This window comes from Heteronotia binoei, chromosome 19 (assembly GCF_032191835.1).
Source record: "Heteronotia binoei isolate CCM8104 ecotype False Entrance Well chromosome 19, APGP_CSIRO_Hbin_v1, whole genome shotgun sequence".
Taxonomy (NCBI): domain Eukaryota; kingdom Metazoa; phylum Chordata; class Lepidosauria; order Squamata; family Gekkonidae; genus Heteronotia; species Heteronotia binoei.
Window position 1 is genome coordinate 18,603,999 of NC_083241.1, and position 18,601 is coordinate 18,622,599.

The 18,601-nt window shown below is 44.4% G+C and overlaps 1 protein-coding gene across 4 annotated transcripts in view; it reads left to right on the forward strand.

The window, feature by feature from the left end:
• The first annotated feature begins 9,879 nt into the window (after positions 1–9,879).
• Positions 9,880–18,601, forward strand: part of ZFAND6 (zinc finger AN1-type containing 6) — a 141,509-nt gene continuing 132,787 nt past the window's right edge. Inside the window, exon 1 of one of the 4 annotated variants that reach the window (XM_060260036.1) lies at positions 9,880–10,057. In XM_060260036.1, coding sequence (XP_060116019.1) covers positions 10,040–10,057 — 18 coding nt within the window. In that variant the 5' untranslated portion in view covers positions 9,880–10,039. The remainder of the gene's footprint in view (positions 10,058–18,601) is intronic. The other 3 variants (XM_060260045.1, XM_060260040.1, XM_060260041.1) reach the window with 3 other exon arrangements.

Consider the following 18,601-nt stretch of genomic DNA (forward strand, 5'->3'; position numbering starts at 1 on the left):
CGAAGGGAATATAGCTATCCAATAAAGGGGGAAATGGGGTGTGGAGCTGGCTCTGGGCCCCTAAAGGTGTGAGGGTGCACCCCTGCTGTAGTAAGGGGGGCTTTGTGTATGCCCATATGTTTTCCCATTGGGCTGGTGTTAAGAGGATCTTGCCTTCTTGGTGCCATCTCGTACAATAGGAGGGTAAGGTAGCACAGTGTTGTAGTAAAAGAATACGATACATCTTGAAAATAAGCCCTTTGGGCTTTAAAGATGAGTGTGAAACTAAAGGTTCAAAGTCAGTTTGAAGTCTTAAAGACCCCTTTTGGAACTGGGGACTATTCAGGAACTGGCAGATTTGGAGATACTTGAACCAAGGGAGTTTGACAGACAATTTGTCTTCTATTTGAGCTTTTGTCAGAATTTTGTTCTTAGAGAAAAGTTGGAGGATCCAGTCCTCCAAGTGGGAAATGAGGAAGGCTGGCGGGCTGGAGGAAACCATGGCTGGCCCATGAAGGAAGAGAGAGTAGATTGTGCTGGGGCCAGTACTATGTGGGCCTGGTCCCAGTTGGTTAGTATAGCTTGTAAAAATGGGTTAATTATAAACCAGTGTGGGTGTTCTGATTTTTTTAGCCATAAGAATTCATAATATTTAAGAGAAGCGATGTGGGTCTCCTTGAGGCACGTCCACAGTGGGAGCGAGTGAGAATATAATATAGTAGTCATAGAAGAGAGTACTGCGGCTTTATAGTATTATAGGTCCAGAAAGGCCAGCCCTCCTTTGTTCTTAGGTCTTCAAATAGTGTCAAAATGTATTCTGGGAGGTTTCTTACTCCAAATGAAATTGGTCAATGAAGATTGCCATTTTTTGAACATGGCTACAGGGATGATGATAGGAAGAGCTCGAAATAGGTAAAGAAACTTTGGAAAAATAAAAGATTTAATTGTGTTTATGTGCTCAATCCAGGATAAAGCAAGAAAATTCCAAGATTGGAGGATGGATGAAATGCGGTCATATGTAGCAGTATAGTTTACCTTAATAAGATCTTTGCGCTCTAAGGGGATTGATAGCCCTAGATAGGACCATGTTGAGTGGATCCAACGGTATGGGTAGAGAGTTGCCAAGAAAGATCGCGTAGCAGAAGAAATGTTGATGGGGTAAATCAAAGATTTAGATAGATTGAAAGAGAGACCTGAGCATAGCGTGAACTCAGTAAAAAAGGAAGACAAGGCTGGAAGTGACGAAATGAGGTCCTTCAAATAGAGGACCATATCATCGGTGAACAAACTGATCTTATATTCTGTGTTGTTGATATTAAAACCTAAAATTGAAGGAGATTGCCGAATAAAGTTAGCTAGCAGTTCAAAAGCTATGGCAAATAATAAGGGAGAGAGGGGGCATCCGTGGTGGGTCCCCTGGGAAAGAGAAAAGTCGGAAGTTGAGGTCCCATTAATATGAAGACATGCTTTTGGAGAGGAGTAAAGTGCTTCGATGGTAGATAGAAATTTTTGACCAAATCCCATTGTTTTTATTGTTGGTGGTTTCTTTGGGGAATAAAACCTGTTTGGTTCTCATGGATAAAGTGGCCTATGATAGAATTCAATCTAGAAGTTAGGATGGAGGTAAAACGTTTGTAATCAGCGTTGAGGAGAGAGATTGGGCGAAATGATTTGGGAACCTTAGGGTCCCTATGCTTCTTAGGTAGAAGTACTATCTTTGCTAGTTTCCAGCTATCCGGCATTGTGCCAGAATCTAGTGTGTGGTTGCAAATGTCTGTGAAATACAAGAGGATATTTTGGGCAATTTTTTTGTAGAATTCAGCCTGAAATCCATCTCTACCCGGAGTCTTGTTGATTTTAGCATTTTTAAACAGCAGATAGAACTTCTAAGGATGTAATAGGAGAGTCCAAAAAGGATTTATGAACCGGGTCCAGATATTTGACAATGTCATGTTTGGAAAGAAAACCGTGAATAGAAGATGGGTCAGGATTTTCAGAAGCATATAAGTTTTTTTTAAAAGTCCTGGAAGACGGTGAATTTTAGAGGGGGCAGAATGGGTTTTGTCCATGAGATCCCTGATTAAGTGGATGTGCCTATCTGCCAACTCAGAGCGAAGTTTCCATGAGAGAATTTTCAAAGACCTAGGATGGCTGTACCAATATTTCTGTTTGGTGAAGAGAAGGCTTTTTTTTGATAGAATTTGATTCTAACAGGTCTAGCTTTTTACGTTCAATTAGTAAATTTTTGTAGACCTTTTTGGCCCCAGTGCGTTTGTGTGAGGTTTCTAACTTAGAGATGGAGTTTTGCATTATTGACCCAGTTTCCTGTAGGCTGTGCTAAGAGAAATACACTTCCCATGGAGGACTGCCTTGAATGCATCCCAAACTACTCGTTTTGAAACTCCACAATTGGAATTAAGTTCAAAGAAGTTCATGATTCAATTTCTGTGCACGCTGTGGGGTCCTATAAAATTGCCTTGTTAAATTACCATGAGTGTGTACGCGATTCTGGAGCTAAGGTGTTAATATGACATTCTACCCAAGCATGATCTGATAAGGTCTGGAGACCAATGTTAGAATAGATGATTTGGGGGATCAAAGAATTGGAAACCAAGATGTAGTCAATGCGTGTAAAAACATTAAATGGGAAGAGAAGTATGTATAGTCTTTCGCTCCTTCATGTTGGAAACGCCATGTATCACACAGGTGATACTGAGTTAAAAGAGTTTGGAGGGGAGTGAAACTACTTTTAGGCAGTTTAGCATGAGGGTGAGATCTATCCCAATAGTTGTTCACTATATAGTTAAGGTCTCCGCCTACAATCACGTGGCCTGCCTGGAATAAGGTTAGTGTGGTAAAAACGTCTTGCAAGAAGGTAATTTGGCCATCATTTGGAGCATATAAGCAAGCATGTGTATACCCATTTGACCTTTTATGAATAAATAGCGCCCTAATGGGTCCACTTCTTGGGCTAGACAGTTGAAGCGAACTTTGTTGGAAATCAGGATGGCCACTCCATGAGATTTAGATGTGCCAGCGGCTTGGAACTGGGAGGGATAGTCTACATTCTTCAGGTGAGTTTCTTGCAGAAAAAGCAAATCAGGTGAGAGTTTTTGAAGAGCAGCGTTGTGGGTTTTTTGATATATGTGGAGACCTTTGATATTTGATGTAAGGATGCAGTGACCAGAGTGTGGACTTTGGATTGCCAGCTAACAAACATGGCCCAGGCTAGTCTGATCTCAGTAGATCTTGGAAGCTAAGCAAAGTCAGCCCTGGTTAGTACTTGGATGGGAGACCTCTGAGGAAGTCCAGGGCTGCTATGCAAAGGCAGGCAATGCAAACCACCGCTGCTATAACGATGATATTGTTCACCACCACTGACAAATGTGCAACTGACCAATCAACATACAATCTACCACCTCTCTAACCTCTGTGGCTCTCTTGACATGATCTGATTATTCCCTTTGTATGGGAATATTTGTGACTAGTAACTGTCTCTTTCTGATTAGGGCTATTTCTTTCGCTTAATTAACTTTTCAGCATCGTATTTGTTGTGTTTTTGTATGCATGTACATTTCCATAAAACAGTTGGGGAGGGGACACACCAAGAGAATTAGCTTTTTGGTCTTTTATACCTATCTGAGATTCCCAGTTGGTAAGAATTTTGGCTTGCTACTACATGCTGTTCTGTGAGCAGAAACATTGTGTAGCATGGAACATATTTTTACAAAGCACTGCAAACATTCTGGAACTTCCAAAGAACTGGATGTCCTTTGCACACTGCAACCTTAGTAGGACTAGCCAGATATGCTGCAGTGTGTGATCACTGTGTTTCAATACACTTGGTTTGGATATAATGGCAAAGTGATGTTGCTTTTTGGAAAACTGGCATTCTGCCTGTCCAGAAAACAGCGGCTGCAACCTGCAGGTGTGTGCATGCATTTGAACATCACTCCACTTGTTCCTCAGAGTCAGTGAATGGGAAGAAGATATTGGGATGGATCCAAAGGTCAGTTTCCAGAAGGTCCCCAAATGTATGAACAGGATGGAACTTTCCTTTCTTTACAAAGCTTTAGAGAGAAAAGGATAAACATTTTTGGAAAACATTAAAAATGTACATATTTTTACATCTTCTATTGGTTGGCAATTGTCAAAGGAAAAATTATTTATGTTAGTAAATCAATGCCATGAACAGTCCAGAATTGGCCTGAAAGTGACATCTGAAGCTTCCTTTCTAATGTTCTGCATTACTCCTGCCTGCTGTTTGGCTCCTTCTGACTGGCTATCATGACATGGCTATTGTGCAGTTTGGCCTTGCCATATTTCAGGGGTGGCCAACAGTAGCTTTCCAGATGTTTTTTGCCTACAACTCCCATCATCCCCAGCCAGCATGGCCAATGGCTGGGGCTGATGGGAGTTGTAGGCAAAAAAAAATCTGGAGTTACCGTTGGCCACCCCTGCCATACTTGTTTTAAATTTCTCTACCTGTTCCTCCCTGAACTCAGTGGCTTCTTTCCTCTTCCTCAGACAGCCTGAGGTGCCATTGCAGGGAGAGTAGGAAGACAAGCTTTCAAAAGCACGAGTCCCCTGGGGAACCAGGCAAGGTGCTAATGATTTGTGAAGGTATATACAGTAGCCCCTTTAAGGGGTAGGGAGGTGTGCCTTTGGGACGGTTACTCTTTCTCAGCCTAACGAACCTCACAGGATTGTTTTAAGGATAAAATAAGGGCTGCCTGAGCTGCCTGGAGAAGGGTGGGGTCTGAATGGAAAGGGGAAAGATGTTCGGTGATCACAAAGACTCCATTATTAGGCTAGGCTTGCTTTCATATGGTTGGTGGAGTGAGTCTGGGAGGGGGGATTGGAGAGAATCTTTGTGGGGAAAAGTCATGGTGGCTCTTGCTTACCTGTTGCCAACTTCTTTACTCTCCTGTCAGGGACTTCCTTGCATTCCTATATCCTCCAAGTGTTCCTGTTTACCAGGGTAAGTTCCTATTAATGAGTCCCTGCCTCTGCTACTGCAACCTTGAGGACAGACTATTGCAATATGCTGCATCTGGAGTTGAAAGAAACAACTAGGACACTGCCTTTCACACAGAATGTGACTGCCTTCCTCATCTGTCTCTGCCCATTGGTGGGTTTGGTTTGCCAACTCCAGGTTGTGAAATTTATGGAGATCTGAGGGAAGAGCTGAGAAACGTGGAGTGTGGGGAGAGGAGGAACCTCAGCAGGGTATTATGCCATAGAGCAGGGGTGGCCAACGGTAGCTCTCCAGATGTTTTTTGCCTACAATTCCCATTCCAGATGTTTTTTGCCTACAATTCCCATTGGCCATGCTGGCTGGGGCTGATGGGAGTTGTAGGCAAAAAACATCTGGAGAGCTACCGTTGGCCACCCCTGCCATAGAGTCCAAAGCAGCCATTCTTTCCAGGGAAACTGATCCAATATGGTTTTAGGCCTGGTTATGGGACTGAAACAGCCTTAGTCTCCCTGGTGGATGACTTGCACTGGGAGATGGAGGGTGTGCAACTCTGTTGATTCTCCTGAGTCTCTCAGAGGTTTTTGATACCATCAATCATGGAATACTTCTAGATTGCCTATCTAGACTGGGATTGGGTCTGTTCTGTGGTGATTTCTGTCCTACTGGAGGGTAAATTTCCGAAGATAGTGCTGGAAGACAGTGGTTCAGCCCCTTGGCCTATGACATTTCATCTTGTCCCCTATGCTCTTTAACATCTATATGAATCTTCTGGGTGTGGTCATCCAGAGATTTGGGCTGGGCTATAACCGGAATATAAATGACATTCAGCTCTGTTTCACACTTCGGGCTGAACATAGGGAGGCTGTAGAAACCCTGAACCAGTGCCTGGTAGCAGTTTTGGAGTGGATGTGGGCTAATAAAGTGGGGCTTAAACCTGACAAGATGCAATTGGTCCTGGTGGGAAGAAGGTTTGACCTGGGATTTAAGATGTCACCCTTTCTGGATGGGGTTGCATTCACCTTGAAAGAACAGGTCCATAGTCAAGGGCTGCTCTTTGACCCAGGCCTAATGCTGGATAGTTGTGGTGGCAGTTGCAGCCAAGAGTGCCTTTACGAGCTTTGACTGGTTAGTCAGCAGTAGCCTTTCCTGGATAGAAAAGATCTGGCCACTATGGTGCATGCCCTGGTCACATCAAGATTAAACTGTTACAATACTCTCTGCATGGGGCTGCCATTGAAAAGCATTCAGAAACGTCATCTGGTACAGATCACTGCAGCCAAGATGTTGAACCAAATGACCAGATAGAGACCATATCACTCCAGTCTTGGCCCACCTACACCGGCTTCTAATTTGTTTCTGGGCACAATTTAAGATGCTGGTCTTGACCTTCAAAGCCCTATATGGTTTGGGACCAACATAGCTGAAGGATTGCTTAATCCCTTTATGAATCTGCCTGACTGTTATGGTCATCTTTGGAAAGCCTGGGAGACGGCCTTCTGGATCACAGTACCAAAGCTCTAGAACTCAATTCAATTCATGCCTTTATTGCCATAAAAGCACTGGTAATTTTACAATTAAGAATAAATACAGAAGCCTGGTAAATGATAAAAACAAGAATATGAAATGGTCAGTTAAAATAATAGCTGGTAATACAAGTCTAGGATAAATAGTTGTTCAACAATTAAGTTACAGTTTGGTGTTTAGACTTAATTTTATAAGCTTCTGCTAAAAATTTTGCAACATATGCGGTAGTTTGAGCTTTAACATCTTCTAAAAGGTAAATTTAAAAAATGTCCTTGGCAAAAACACTGTGCTGAATGTATTTAGACAAAAATTGTTTATGTTGTAAGGCAAGGAGAGGGCACTCTAAAATAAAATGAGATGATAAATCAAGGGCTCCTAATTCACATGGGCATAGCCTATTTTGAAAAGGTATTTGCCTAAATTTGCCAAGGACTATCAATGGAAAGGCATTTAGGCAAGCCGGAGTAAAGGGCTGGAGCTGGAATGGAGAGTCTAAAGTGGAAAAGTAATGGGGTATCATTCCATGCCTTTGACATATACTTAAATTGGTTGCAGAACAGATAGCGGTGGGTGAAGGGAACATCTTTTGGAATTCATGGTTTATAAACCTTAGTTGGATTGTTTTTTGAATGTACAATTCCATCACATAAAATAAAGAGAATCCATCACAATACCAAGCTTTTGCAGTTTCTGAGTACATGTAGAAAACAAAGTAATGCTATGTCAGTCTTTCATTAAGCAAGATAATAAGCTTTTGGGTTCAGATCTAAAATGAATTTTTAGCCAATATTTGAAGGCCATGGTCCAAGCCTTCGTTTCCAAAATATGTAGACCCAGCTGCACATATAGATGAATAGGGGACACACTTAGGGATTGCCAGAATCCACTGAAAGATTGTACATTCTCAATACAAGAATTAGCTTTGATGCCCAAAGGGATTCCATACAACAACTGAGGGAGGATTTTTGCATTGTGAATTTTCAAAGTCGCTGGGATGAACTGGTTACCTCCTAAAAAAAGAACTTTTTAGTTTGTACCAAAGAGCATTTCACTAAATTTATAATTCTATTATGATGCTTTGGCCATCTAAGGTTGTAATTAAAGATGATTCCAAGGTACCTGAAAGCCTTCAGTTATTCAACTTCTTCAGTACCAATGTGCCACTTGACTAGGTGCCAACTCTTTGAAAACAATCACAATTTTGGATTTTTCATCATTGATTATTAGCCTGTTCAGTTTACAATATAGGTAGAAGGCTTCCAGGTATCTTAGAAAGCCAATTCTAGTATGGGAAAGGATGACAGTATCATCAGTGTATAACAATATAGGTACTGCTAACTGCCCCGTGGCACAGAGTGGTAAAGCTGCAGTACTGCAGTCCCAAGCTCTCTGCTCACAACCTGAGTTTGATCCCGGTGGAAGCTGGGTTCAGGTAGCCGGCTCAAGGTTGACTCAGCCTTCCAAGGTCGGTAAAATGAGTACCCAGCTTGCCGGAGGGAAAGTGTAGATGTCTGGGGAAGGCAAACCACCCCGTAAAAAAAAAGTCTGCTGTGAAAACGTGATGCGATGTCACTCCAGAGTCAGAAACGACTGGTGCTTGCACAGGGGACTACCTTTTACCTTTTTAATTGTTCTAAAAAGGGGGGATGACTATTCACAGTGGACACGTCTTGACTCAAATAATTAGGAACACGTTAAAGAGGTAAGGGGCAAGGACACAACCCTCCTTTAGAAATTGGGAAACTAGATGAGAGTTGACCATCAGAGGATACCTTAACAACAACCAGGGTAGCATCATGAAGTTTCTTAGTTCCAATCCAATCACACCTTTATTGGTACAACGAAAAGAGATATACAGAGACTTGTCAACCAAACAACAAGTTTCTTAGTTAGGAAAAGTAAATGAGGCTTCATTCCCAGGGTTTTAAGTTTTCCCCATAACAGATCCCTGGGGACTGAGACAAACGTCCCCTCAGTGAAGGCCACGTATAGTTTTCCTCCTTTAGGTTTCAGGTATTTATCGGCCAAAAAAGCAAGGGAAGAACAGTCGTTGATTGTTGATTTCCCTTTAGAAGAAGAGAGAAGACTGCAGATTTATACCCCGCCCTTCTCTCTGAATCAGACTCAGAGCGGTTTACAATCTCCTATATCTTCTCCCCCCACAACAGACACCCTGTGAGGTGGGTAGGGCTGAGAGGGCTCTCACAGCAGCTGCCCTTTCAAGGACAACTCCTGCAATAGTTATGGCTGACCCAAGGCCATTCCAGCAGGTGCAAGTGGAGGAAGCTAGTTTGCTCCAAGCCAAATATTTTCCCTTTGGTTAACCAATTTAGAAGGAAATGTTCAAGCTGTTTAGAGTACAGCTTGCATATGATGGAAAGTGGACAGATAGGGCAATAATTTCAAGGGGAAGTCGAATTGCCTTTTTAATATATTGGACATATTAATGATCTTAGCCAGGACTGAGGGATGGTCCCATTGTGATCCATAAGAGTAAACAGATTTGCCAGTGGGGCAGCCCACCAGTCCCACGGTTTTTTGAAAAGTTCAGCTGGGAGTTCTGGAACTCCCCAGGGAGAGTCGTCATCTGTTCCCTTCTGTTGCCATCTTCTACCAGCAGGTGGAGCCTTTTTCTCTCACTTGGCATTCCTTCAATGATTCTCTCCTTCCTAACCCATGTTTTGTATTTTGTATGTATTTTAACTCTGCTTTTTAAAATTCTTTTAAAAGATGATTTAATGAGGTAAGTTTGGGGAAAGGGTTTATTTTAATGGTTTTATAATATATTTTATCATGCATGTATTAAACTATTAGCCACCTTGGCAGCCCTTATAAGGGCAGAAATATATATATATATATATATATATATATATATATATATATATATATATATATATATATATATATATAGTAAACAAATACAAATTTTGCAAATAAATCTCTAGTATGGAGGTCAAGTTATAATTCCAAAAAATATCCAGGCCTATCTGGAAGGTGGCTGCCCTATCTATGGCTCTTATTTCCCCTTCCTCCTCTTTCCAGAAGCACAGTTTATGGTGAAGCTTTTGGTATCATGAGCAATGCTGAATGGCTAATATCAAAAAACATGGTCAGAGTGTCCATCTGCAGAATTTCAAACCCATTAAAGTGCACCCTTTGTTTCTCAGATGAGAGTCTTGTCCAAAAGAGAAGGAAGTTGTATAGACCAGAGATAGGCTAGGGTGGGTTGACCTGGCTCTGAGGTCATAATTGGCATGCTTACATCACAGCCCTTCTGCTTCAGAGGAAGTAATTCCCAGAACAACAGAAGGAAGAGGTGAAAAGTGGAGAAAAAGAAAGATGAAGAGGGAGACGAGGCACAAAGAAGAGAGACAGCGCTTTAAAGATCTCAGGTTCTCAGATGCCTGACATACATGCCCACCCAGTTCACTTGTGGTTCTTCAATGTTTCAGCGACTGTGATGTTAAGAGCAAATCTTACCATCTTCAGTCGTCAAATTCTTCTCCTCTCCGCTTCTTGCATAAATACATACAAAATCCTGCCTTGCATGTATGATGAATGTTTGATGTGAGTTTGGTAAGTGTTTCCATGAGTGTTTAATTTATTCTTTCAATCTAGGTGAGCTGGTCAAAGCAACCATATAAGGTAGATTTTGTGGGTTAAAAGAAAAAAAACACACACCATTTTTCTTATACAACAGATGCCATAATATTGGAAGGAATAACCGATGTCATCATTCTGCTATAACTATTTAATATTTGATTTTCTGCTATTATAAAACCTATAACAGGACATGCTATAACTTTTTGTAACAATCCCTTTCTGTTGTCTATATATACAATAGTCTGATGGATCTGTACTTCAGTACATCTGAGGAAGTGATCAAAGCGGTCAACTTTGGAAGTCAACAATTTTGGTTGTGTGGTGCGGCCTTGGCGCTTGAGCATTCAGGACCAAGTCTCAGGTGAGCAAACAGCAGCTGAAATGGCCAAACCCCTGCAGGTGAAGGGGGGAGGGGTTGCAGCCATGCCCAAAATCTACATTCACATGACAGAAACTGACAGTAGGCGAGTGCCTACACCTTGCTTCTGTGGCAAAACCAAAAAGATGTCTCTCTGGCCAAGCTGCCCCAGGACTACCATTCATTGCCTCTAGCCCTAGGCTCACGCACCTCTTAAGAAAAAGGAGAACAACTCTAAACCAACTAGTGTATCTGTCTGGAGCAGCATCCTGGTTGCCACAGTGACTAACAGAAGGCCTGTAGGCAGGGCACCAATACCTGCCCCTGATGTTTCTCCCTCAGCTACTGATATTCAGAGGTACACTGCCTCAAAATACAGAGGTATTTCAGCATTGTGGCTAATGTGACCCAACAGCCATGTGTGGCAGCACATTGTGTGTGTGTGTCAGTGAGGATCAATAAACCTTCAATTTTTATTGTCTGGCTAGGACTGCAAAAAGAGGTTGATATAAAATAAGATATACAGGGCTTAAAGCAGGGCTTAAAGAATGCTGTTCTGGCTTTGTCTTTCTTTGCAACTAGCAAACCTCCTGCATTCTCACAAACTGTTTACATGTTGTTTACAACCCCTTTGTCAAAGCAATTAATAATTCAAACAGTCTTTTGTTTAGAAAAACCTTCCCCTTCCCAAATCAGTTTTGTGAAAACTATCCTGTAAAACTGTAAAATTTTTCTCACATCATTGACAGAAAACGGAGAGTCACCTACTACGTAGGAAAGCAAAGCAAGCTTTTGCTTACAGAATGGGGTTTCAGGGTGTTTTGTTTTTTAACCTAAGATGTTGACCATTCTATATACTTCGATGATACAGGTTCCGCTCTTTTTAGGGGAAAAGAGAGAGGAAATATTTATTTTGATAGCCCTGAGTTCCTTTTAAAATTCAGGCTAACTTGCAATAGATTGGATACACTGTAATTCATCCTACTTTTTTGTCTTGAAATAGGGAAGAAAAAGAGAAACCAGTTCTTATCATGAATCAGGGATAGTTTTAACAGAGTTGGAGGCTTTTTGAAAAAGGGATGGTAGTATGCAGTCTTCCTACTCTAGGCTAAACCAGGTAATGCTGGAGTTTTGTGAATGGAACAAATAGAATCTGGCCCTCAGAAACAGTCATGAGGGAAATATTACTGATTTCCATGGCATGAAGGGTTAACTCCTCCACAATGCCGTTTCATTTGTCAAAAATGTTCACCATGAAGTGCTCCCAGGGGATCATTCTCAGTTGGCAGGCCATATGTGTTAGCATATGTTTGTCAAGCATGCGGGTTCAATGATGAGTCGAGGTTGCTACAAAGACTACGTTTATTGATAGACCGATACTTTGGCTCAAGCCGTGGCTTGAGAAGAATTAAACCAATACATTGATACACAAGTTTTAAGATATACTTCAAAGGGATTCCTACGGGGAGGGGAAGCAGGGGAGCATTCACACATAGAATATCAAAACTACATACATTCCCAGGGCGTTATCAGGCATTCGGCCTTGCATCGCCCAGATGGCTCTCCCTCCCGCGGAAGGATTCATGGGAAGGTGCTGATTGCTTTGTTCCCTCTAAATAATAGTCATAAAACAAAGGAAAGGATAATAAACTAGCAGCATTTGGTTCTCTAGGCTCTTACCCAGGCCTGCTTTTGACAAGCCATAAACCCATCGGTTAGTGATCAGAATTAGCCATACTTAACATACTGCCCCCCTTAAGCTGAACCCCTTGGTCTTTGAGGGAATTTTCTGTGAAATTTACTGACCAAATCTGGGGCTAATACATCTTTTTGTGCCACCCATTCATTTTCACTAGAAGGAAAGTGTTTCCATTTGATTAATACAATGTCCCCTGTTTGACTTTTGAGTCCAGAATCTCCTGGACCTCATGGTGACTCTGATTCCCAATCTGGATAGGTTGCGGAGCTGTCGGTCGAGGGTGCCAAAGAGAAGCACCGGGGTCTCTTCGGAGCAGACTGCAATGAAAGACAGGGTGTACTTTACTCAACATTTTAGGCAATTCCAATTCTACAGTTACCTTATTGATCACCCGTTTGATCTTAAAGGGTCCTAAATATTGATAAACCAATTTCATGGAGGGCTGATTCAGGGGCAAGTTCTTTGTTGAAACGAACACCGAATCCCCCACCTTGAAGTCCCAGGCGGGCACATGGGACTTGTCATACTGTTTTTTGTACACCTCTTTTGCAGACTCCAAATTCTCTTTAATCCCTTTCCAACCCTCACTCAGGTTTCCCCACCACTGCTCGAATGAGCTGGGCTCCTTTAATTGCACTCCCCCTGGCAGCGTTGGGTGGGTTTTGGTGGAGCTGTGCACACTGTTGTTGTAACCGTATTCAGCGAAGGGGAGGAGATCCACCCAATTTGATTTTTGGTGGTTTATGTAGCACCACAGGTATTGCTTGAGCAAGGCATTTACGCATTCCATCTGTCCGTCGGTTTGAGGGTGGTAGGCGGAACTTAAGCCTTGCTCCATCCCTAACAATTTACAAAACTCCCGCCAGAAGTTGGCAACCAACTGCGGGCCCCGGGTCACTAATTACCTTGTCCGGGAATTAGTGGAGTTTAACAACATGGTTAAAAAACAAATAGGCTAGCTTTTTAGCTGTGGGTAATTGTGCACAAGGAATGAAATGGGCTTGTTTTGAAAATGTGTCTACTACCACCAGAATTACTGTCTTGCCATGTGATGGCGCGAGTGCCACAATAAAGTCCATTGAGACTACTGACCAGGGTCTGTTAGCGGTCTCTAGTGGTTTTAACAGTCCAGGTGGCTTCCCCCCCCCTTTTCGCCATTATGCATATGGGGCAGGAGGATACAAACTCGGATACATCTTTCTTTAGGGAGGGCCACGAGAACTGCCTAATAATTAGATGGAGCGTCTTCACGTACCCAAAATGCCCGGCCAGTTTGTTTGAGTGGCAAAAGTGTAGGACTTCTGCTCTCATATTTTTGGGGACGTACAGCTTCTCCCCCCTATACCACAACCCATCCTCTTTCTTCTGAATTTCCCCTGGTCGGTCGTCACCTTCCTTTTCTGTCTCCAAAGCCATCTTTTCGGTCCCCCACCCCTCCAGCTTATGTTTGGTCTGGGACCGGGTTGTCACAACAATAGCTACTTGGGAGGGAGAGACTAGGGAATTTACTACCTCCTCCCTTTGACTGTTGTGCTGGGGCAGGCGGGAGAGCGCATCAGCCAAGAAATTCTTGGTTCCGGGAATATGCTTCAGCACAAAGTCGAACTTGGAGAAAAACCCCGGCCACCTGATCTGTTTTTCGCTCAGTTTCCTCCTGCCAGTGAGAGCCTCGAGGTTCTTATGGTCCGTCCATATCTCAAAAGGGATTTTGGCCCCCTCTAACCACGACCGCCAGGTTTTCAAAGCATACGTTACAGCAAACGCCTCTTTATCCCACACCGACCAGTTCCTTTGTTCAGCCAAGAACTTTTTGGAAATATATACGCAGGGTCTCAGCCTCCCTTCCTTGTCTTTCTGCATGAGAATGGCTCCTATGGCCATGTCGGAGGCGTCGCATTGCACAATGAAGGGCCACAACTCATTGGGGTGGCTCAGGACTGGCTTGCTAGTAAACAGCCATTTGAGTTTGTCGAACGCCTCTTGGCATTTCGGTGTCCAATTTAGATGGGCCCCCGGGCGCTTTGCCTCAGGCCCCTTCCGGTTCGTTTTTTACAACTCTGTGAGGGGGAGCATAATCTGGGTGAACCCCACAATGAAGTTTTTGTAGAAATTTGTGAACCCGAGGAAAGATTGTAACTGTCTACGTGTCCTCGGGGGGAGGGCAATCCAATACGGCTTGTACCTTGGCCGGGTCCATAGCCAGTCCCTGTGCAGACACCCGAAACCCCAGGTAATCTAGCTTGGTCTTATGGAACTCACACTTGGACAGTTTGGCATATACCTTATGCTCCAATAGGGTGCTCAATACCTCCCTCACCGATTTTACATGGGACTTTTCATCCTGTGAGTAAATAATGATGTCATCCAGGTAGACCACTACCTCCTTGAACAAAAATTTTCGTAACACATCATTAATAAAATTCATGAACACCCCCGGCACGCCCTGTAGTCCAAATGGCATTACTAAATACTCAAATTGTCCCATGGGAGTATTAAAAGCCGTCTTCCATTCATCCCCCTCCTTTATGAGCACTCTAAAGTACGCATCCCTCAAGTCCAGTTTGGTGAAAATCTTTCCTTCGGACACTGTGCTCAACAAGTCTTTGATGAGGGGAATGGGATAGGCATTGGAGGTTGAAAGCCCGTTAATCCCACAAAAGTCCATATAAAGCCTAAGCGAGCCGTCCTTCTTTTTCCTATATAAAACTGGGGTGGCGTGGGGGGCCGTCGCCGGTCTGATAAAACCCCGTTTCAAGTTCCAGTCTAGAAATTTTCATAGCTCCACTTTCTCTGCCCACCCCATGGAGTACAGCTTAGCTTTAGGCAGCGACTGCCCTGTATTAGTTCGATAGCGCAGTCAGTGCTCCTGTGAGGGGGAAATTCGCTCCCTGCTCACTAAACACCCCCATCAAGTCCCGATATTCCTTAGAAACGGCTGGGACCTCCTCCATTGTCAAACAGACCTTCTCCTTCGTAGGAGGGGGCTGTGAGCCCCAGTCCATACTCCAAAGATGGATCTTACACAGCGGGTCAACAAACTTTATGGTTTGATCCCTCCACCGAATGCTTGATTCATGTTTAGCCAACCACCCCACTCCCAGGACTACATCATAAGAGCAGGAGGGAGCGATTACAAACATCTCTTGGTCCCAATGCCCTTCGATCCCCACGGGCACCAACTGAGTCTCCAGCACGCAGGGCTCTCCCCACATCACTGACCCATCCATCTGTTCGAATTGTATAGGAAAGGGTAGGGCCGTGGCCAACCCCAAGGCGTCCACCAACTTGGGGGTGATTAAGTCCCGATTGCATCCTGAATCAATCAGGGCTCTCACCTGCACAAATGGGATAGGCATTGAGTTTACTGTTCAACAGTTTCACTGGTACAAAATACAGCGACCCCGTTACTCTCACCCTGAGTGGTGCCGGTTCCTCCGCGACCCTTTAGAGCAGGTCATCCTTGTTTCCCGACGGCTCGTCCATCCACACCAGCTCACTCAGCTCGTCTGCGATGAGAGTGTCGTCCTCCGGCTCCCCGAGGATGCAGCGCTGCCTTTCGCCGCTTCCTTAGGGCGGCCCGGTGTTTTCTTCGGCACTGGGGTGCCCGGCTTGGGTGCACTTGAGGGTGCCCGAGGGGGGTTAGGGCAATTGCTGGCCAGATGGTTGGGGTCCCCACACTGAAAACACTTTCGGGACCCCACAGCCTTCCCCTTGGGCTTTCTTCACCTCCGGCTTGGCCCCCGTCTTTGGATCTCGGCTCCCCTTACTGCTCTGCTGCTGGCGTTGCATGGCCACTCATTTCATGTTGGTCTCGACCTCACCTGTCAGTTGGATCCATCCCACCAGCGTGGTAGGTCTGGCCTGGGTAAGGGCCCGATCCAGTATGCCCGCATTCAGCCCTCTGGTGAAGTGCTCTATCTTCATCAACTCACTCCACCCTCTCACCTTCGCGGTGTTGGCCTGAAACTCCGCAGCGTACTCTCTAATCGACTTCGATCCTTGCTGCATGTCACGCAAGGCCACTAACGCCCGGGTCTCTTGTCATCCAGCTCCTGCCCATGGCCCCCTTCCCTTGGCGCCAGGGGGTGCTGCCGGCCCTGCAGGTGATGGAGCAGCCGGTGCCCCCTGGGCTGCCAGCTGCCGGGCCCGAGGGGGTGGTTGAACCCTCCGGGTTTCGGGCAGTCCCAGGGATTGGGTTATCTCTCTAGTGATCTCCCTCGCCATCCGAGTGGTCATCGCCTGCATCTCGTCCCACAGTCCCTTGGCCACAGCCTCCACCTCTTTGCGGACCATTGCATGGAACTCACGGGCCACTTCATCTTCCTCCTCCTTTGGAGCCGGGGCCTCCAGATCCCTCTCCCCCGGATCGGGATCTCCATCTGGCAGGGGAACGACCATTATGGTATCGATCTCCTCCGGCTCCATTGGTCCTGGGTTGCTGGCCCCTTCGTTGGCCATCTTTACCCGGCACATGTGTCAGGTTAGGATGGCTTCTCTCCACACCGCTGCCTTGTCCATCGTGGTGGTGGAGGTCCGCGGCTGCCACTGCCGGGGTGTGACCAGGAGCTGCTGGATCTGGAGAGGCGAGCCTGCTGCTCTCCGGGCGTCCAGTTCATGCCATGGTACGGTCTTCAGGATCGGGAAGCTCACTGCCTCCTGGAATCTTTTCAGTCATTCGGTTACAAAGTAGACAGGGCGGTTAAGCTTCAAAAAGGATTCTTCTCAAAATGTCAAGCATGCGGGTTCAATGATGAGTCGAGGTTGCTACAAAGACTACGTTTATTGATAGATTGATACTTTGGCTCAAGCTGTGGCTTGAGAAGAATAAAACCAATAGAAGAAGAAGATATTGGATTTATATCCCGCCCTCCACTCCGAAGAGTCTCAGAGCGGCTCACAATCTCCTTTACCTTCCTCTCCCACAACAGACACCCTGTGAGGTGGGTGGGGCTGGAGAGGGCTCTCACAGCAGCTGCCCTTTCAAGGACAACCTCTGCCAGAGCTATGGCTGACCCAAGGCCATTCCAGCAGCTGCAAGTGGAGGAGTGGGGAATCAAACCTGGTTCTCCCAGATAAGAGTCCGCACGCTTAACCACTACACCAAACTGATACACAGGTTTTAAGATACACTTCAAAGGGATTCCTACGGGGAGGGGAAGCAGGGGAGCATTCACACATAGAATATCAAAACTACATACATTCCCAGGGCGTTATCAGGCATTCGGCCTTGCATCGCCCAGATGGCTCTTCCTCCCGTGGAAGGATTCATGGGAAGGTGCTGATTGCTTTGTTCCCTCTAATTAACAGTCATAAAACAAGAGGAGTCAGGAAAGGATAATAAACTAGCAGCATTTGGTTCTCTAGGCTCTTACCCAGGCCTGCTTTTGACAAGCCATAAACCCATCAATTATTGATTAGAATTAGCCATGCTTGACAACGTTAAATTCCCCTAATAGATTTGGAGCCCCTCTCCCCCAATTTGGTTAATATATGAGTGAACATCCCCTTCCCATCTGCTTTTCTGAGCAAAACTATGTTTAAATATATGTTCAAATCACAGAATGCCAACATCCGAAGCCTAACCTTTAAAACATATTGATTTCTCCTATAAATTATTGTTTGTCTCTACCACTTGGCAACTGGAGGAAAGCCACTAGTGGATCACACCATACTTATATAGTGCACAGCAGCAGAAGCTATCCTATCTCTTCATGTTTTGAGGCAGACAAGCATAGAGCAGATGTCAGTTATTCCTGTGACTTAAAACAAAGGGTCCCCCATGATCTACCAGTTGCTACAACCTGTTTTTGTGATCACACACTCAGCCCATAAATATGTTAACCGATCCTATGGATAGCTTAAACTACATCATATGTTTGTTATTAAATAGGTTGCAGGGAAGAATTAATTAGATCCTCTCTAATCACTTTGCAATGGGCCGTAAATTCAGTAAGGTACTCATCAGTCCAAACAGCTGGGAAGATGTGTTTTAATTTTTATATAAATGATGAGGCAGGCCAATCAAATATATTCTTTCCTGTTAGAGCTGCATAACTTTCCTGATGACTTGGGGAAGTAGATTTCTTTTTATCAGCTTTTAAAAATGTACTGTTTACCTGAACTGCAGGTGCCTATCTCTTCCTTGGAAGAGGTATTCCCCCCCCCCCCTCTTTCTCTGGCACACAGGAGGGAATGCCTCTTCTGAGCATAGCTTACTTTGCAGGGTTGTTGAGAAGATAAAATGGGAGACAGAAAAATGTATGCCATAATGCACTCCATGCTGGAATGGCAGGTTAAAAAAACACCCTGATTCATACAAAAGAAACTAAACAGTTTTACTTCCATTAACCTGAATGAATAATGAAATGATAATAGCATGTCTAGAATCATTTTGGTCAGTTCAAATAAGTTAGCTCAGCAATCATTTAAAGTGAAAAGTCAGGCAACATTACTAGCAAAA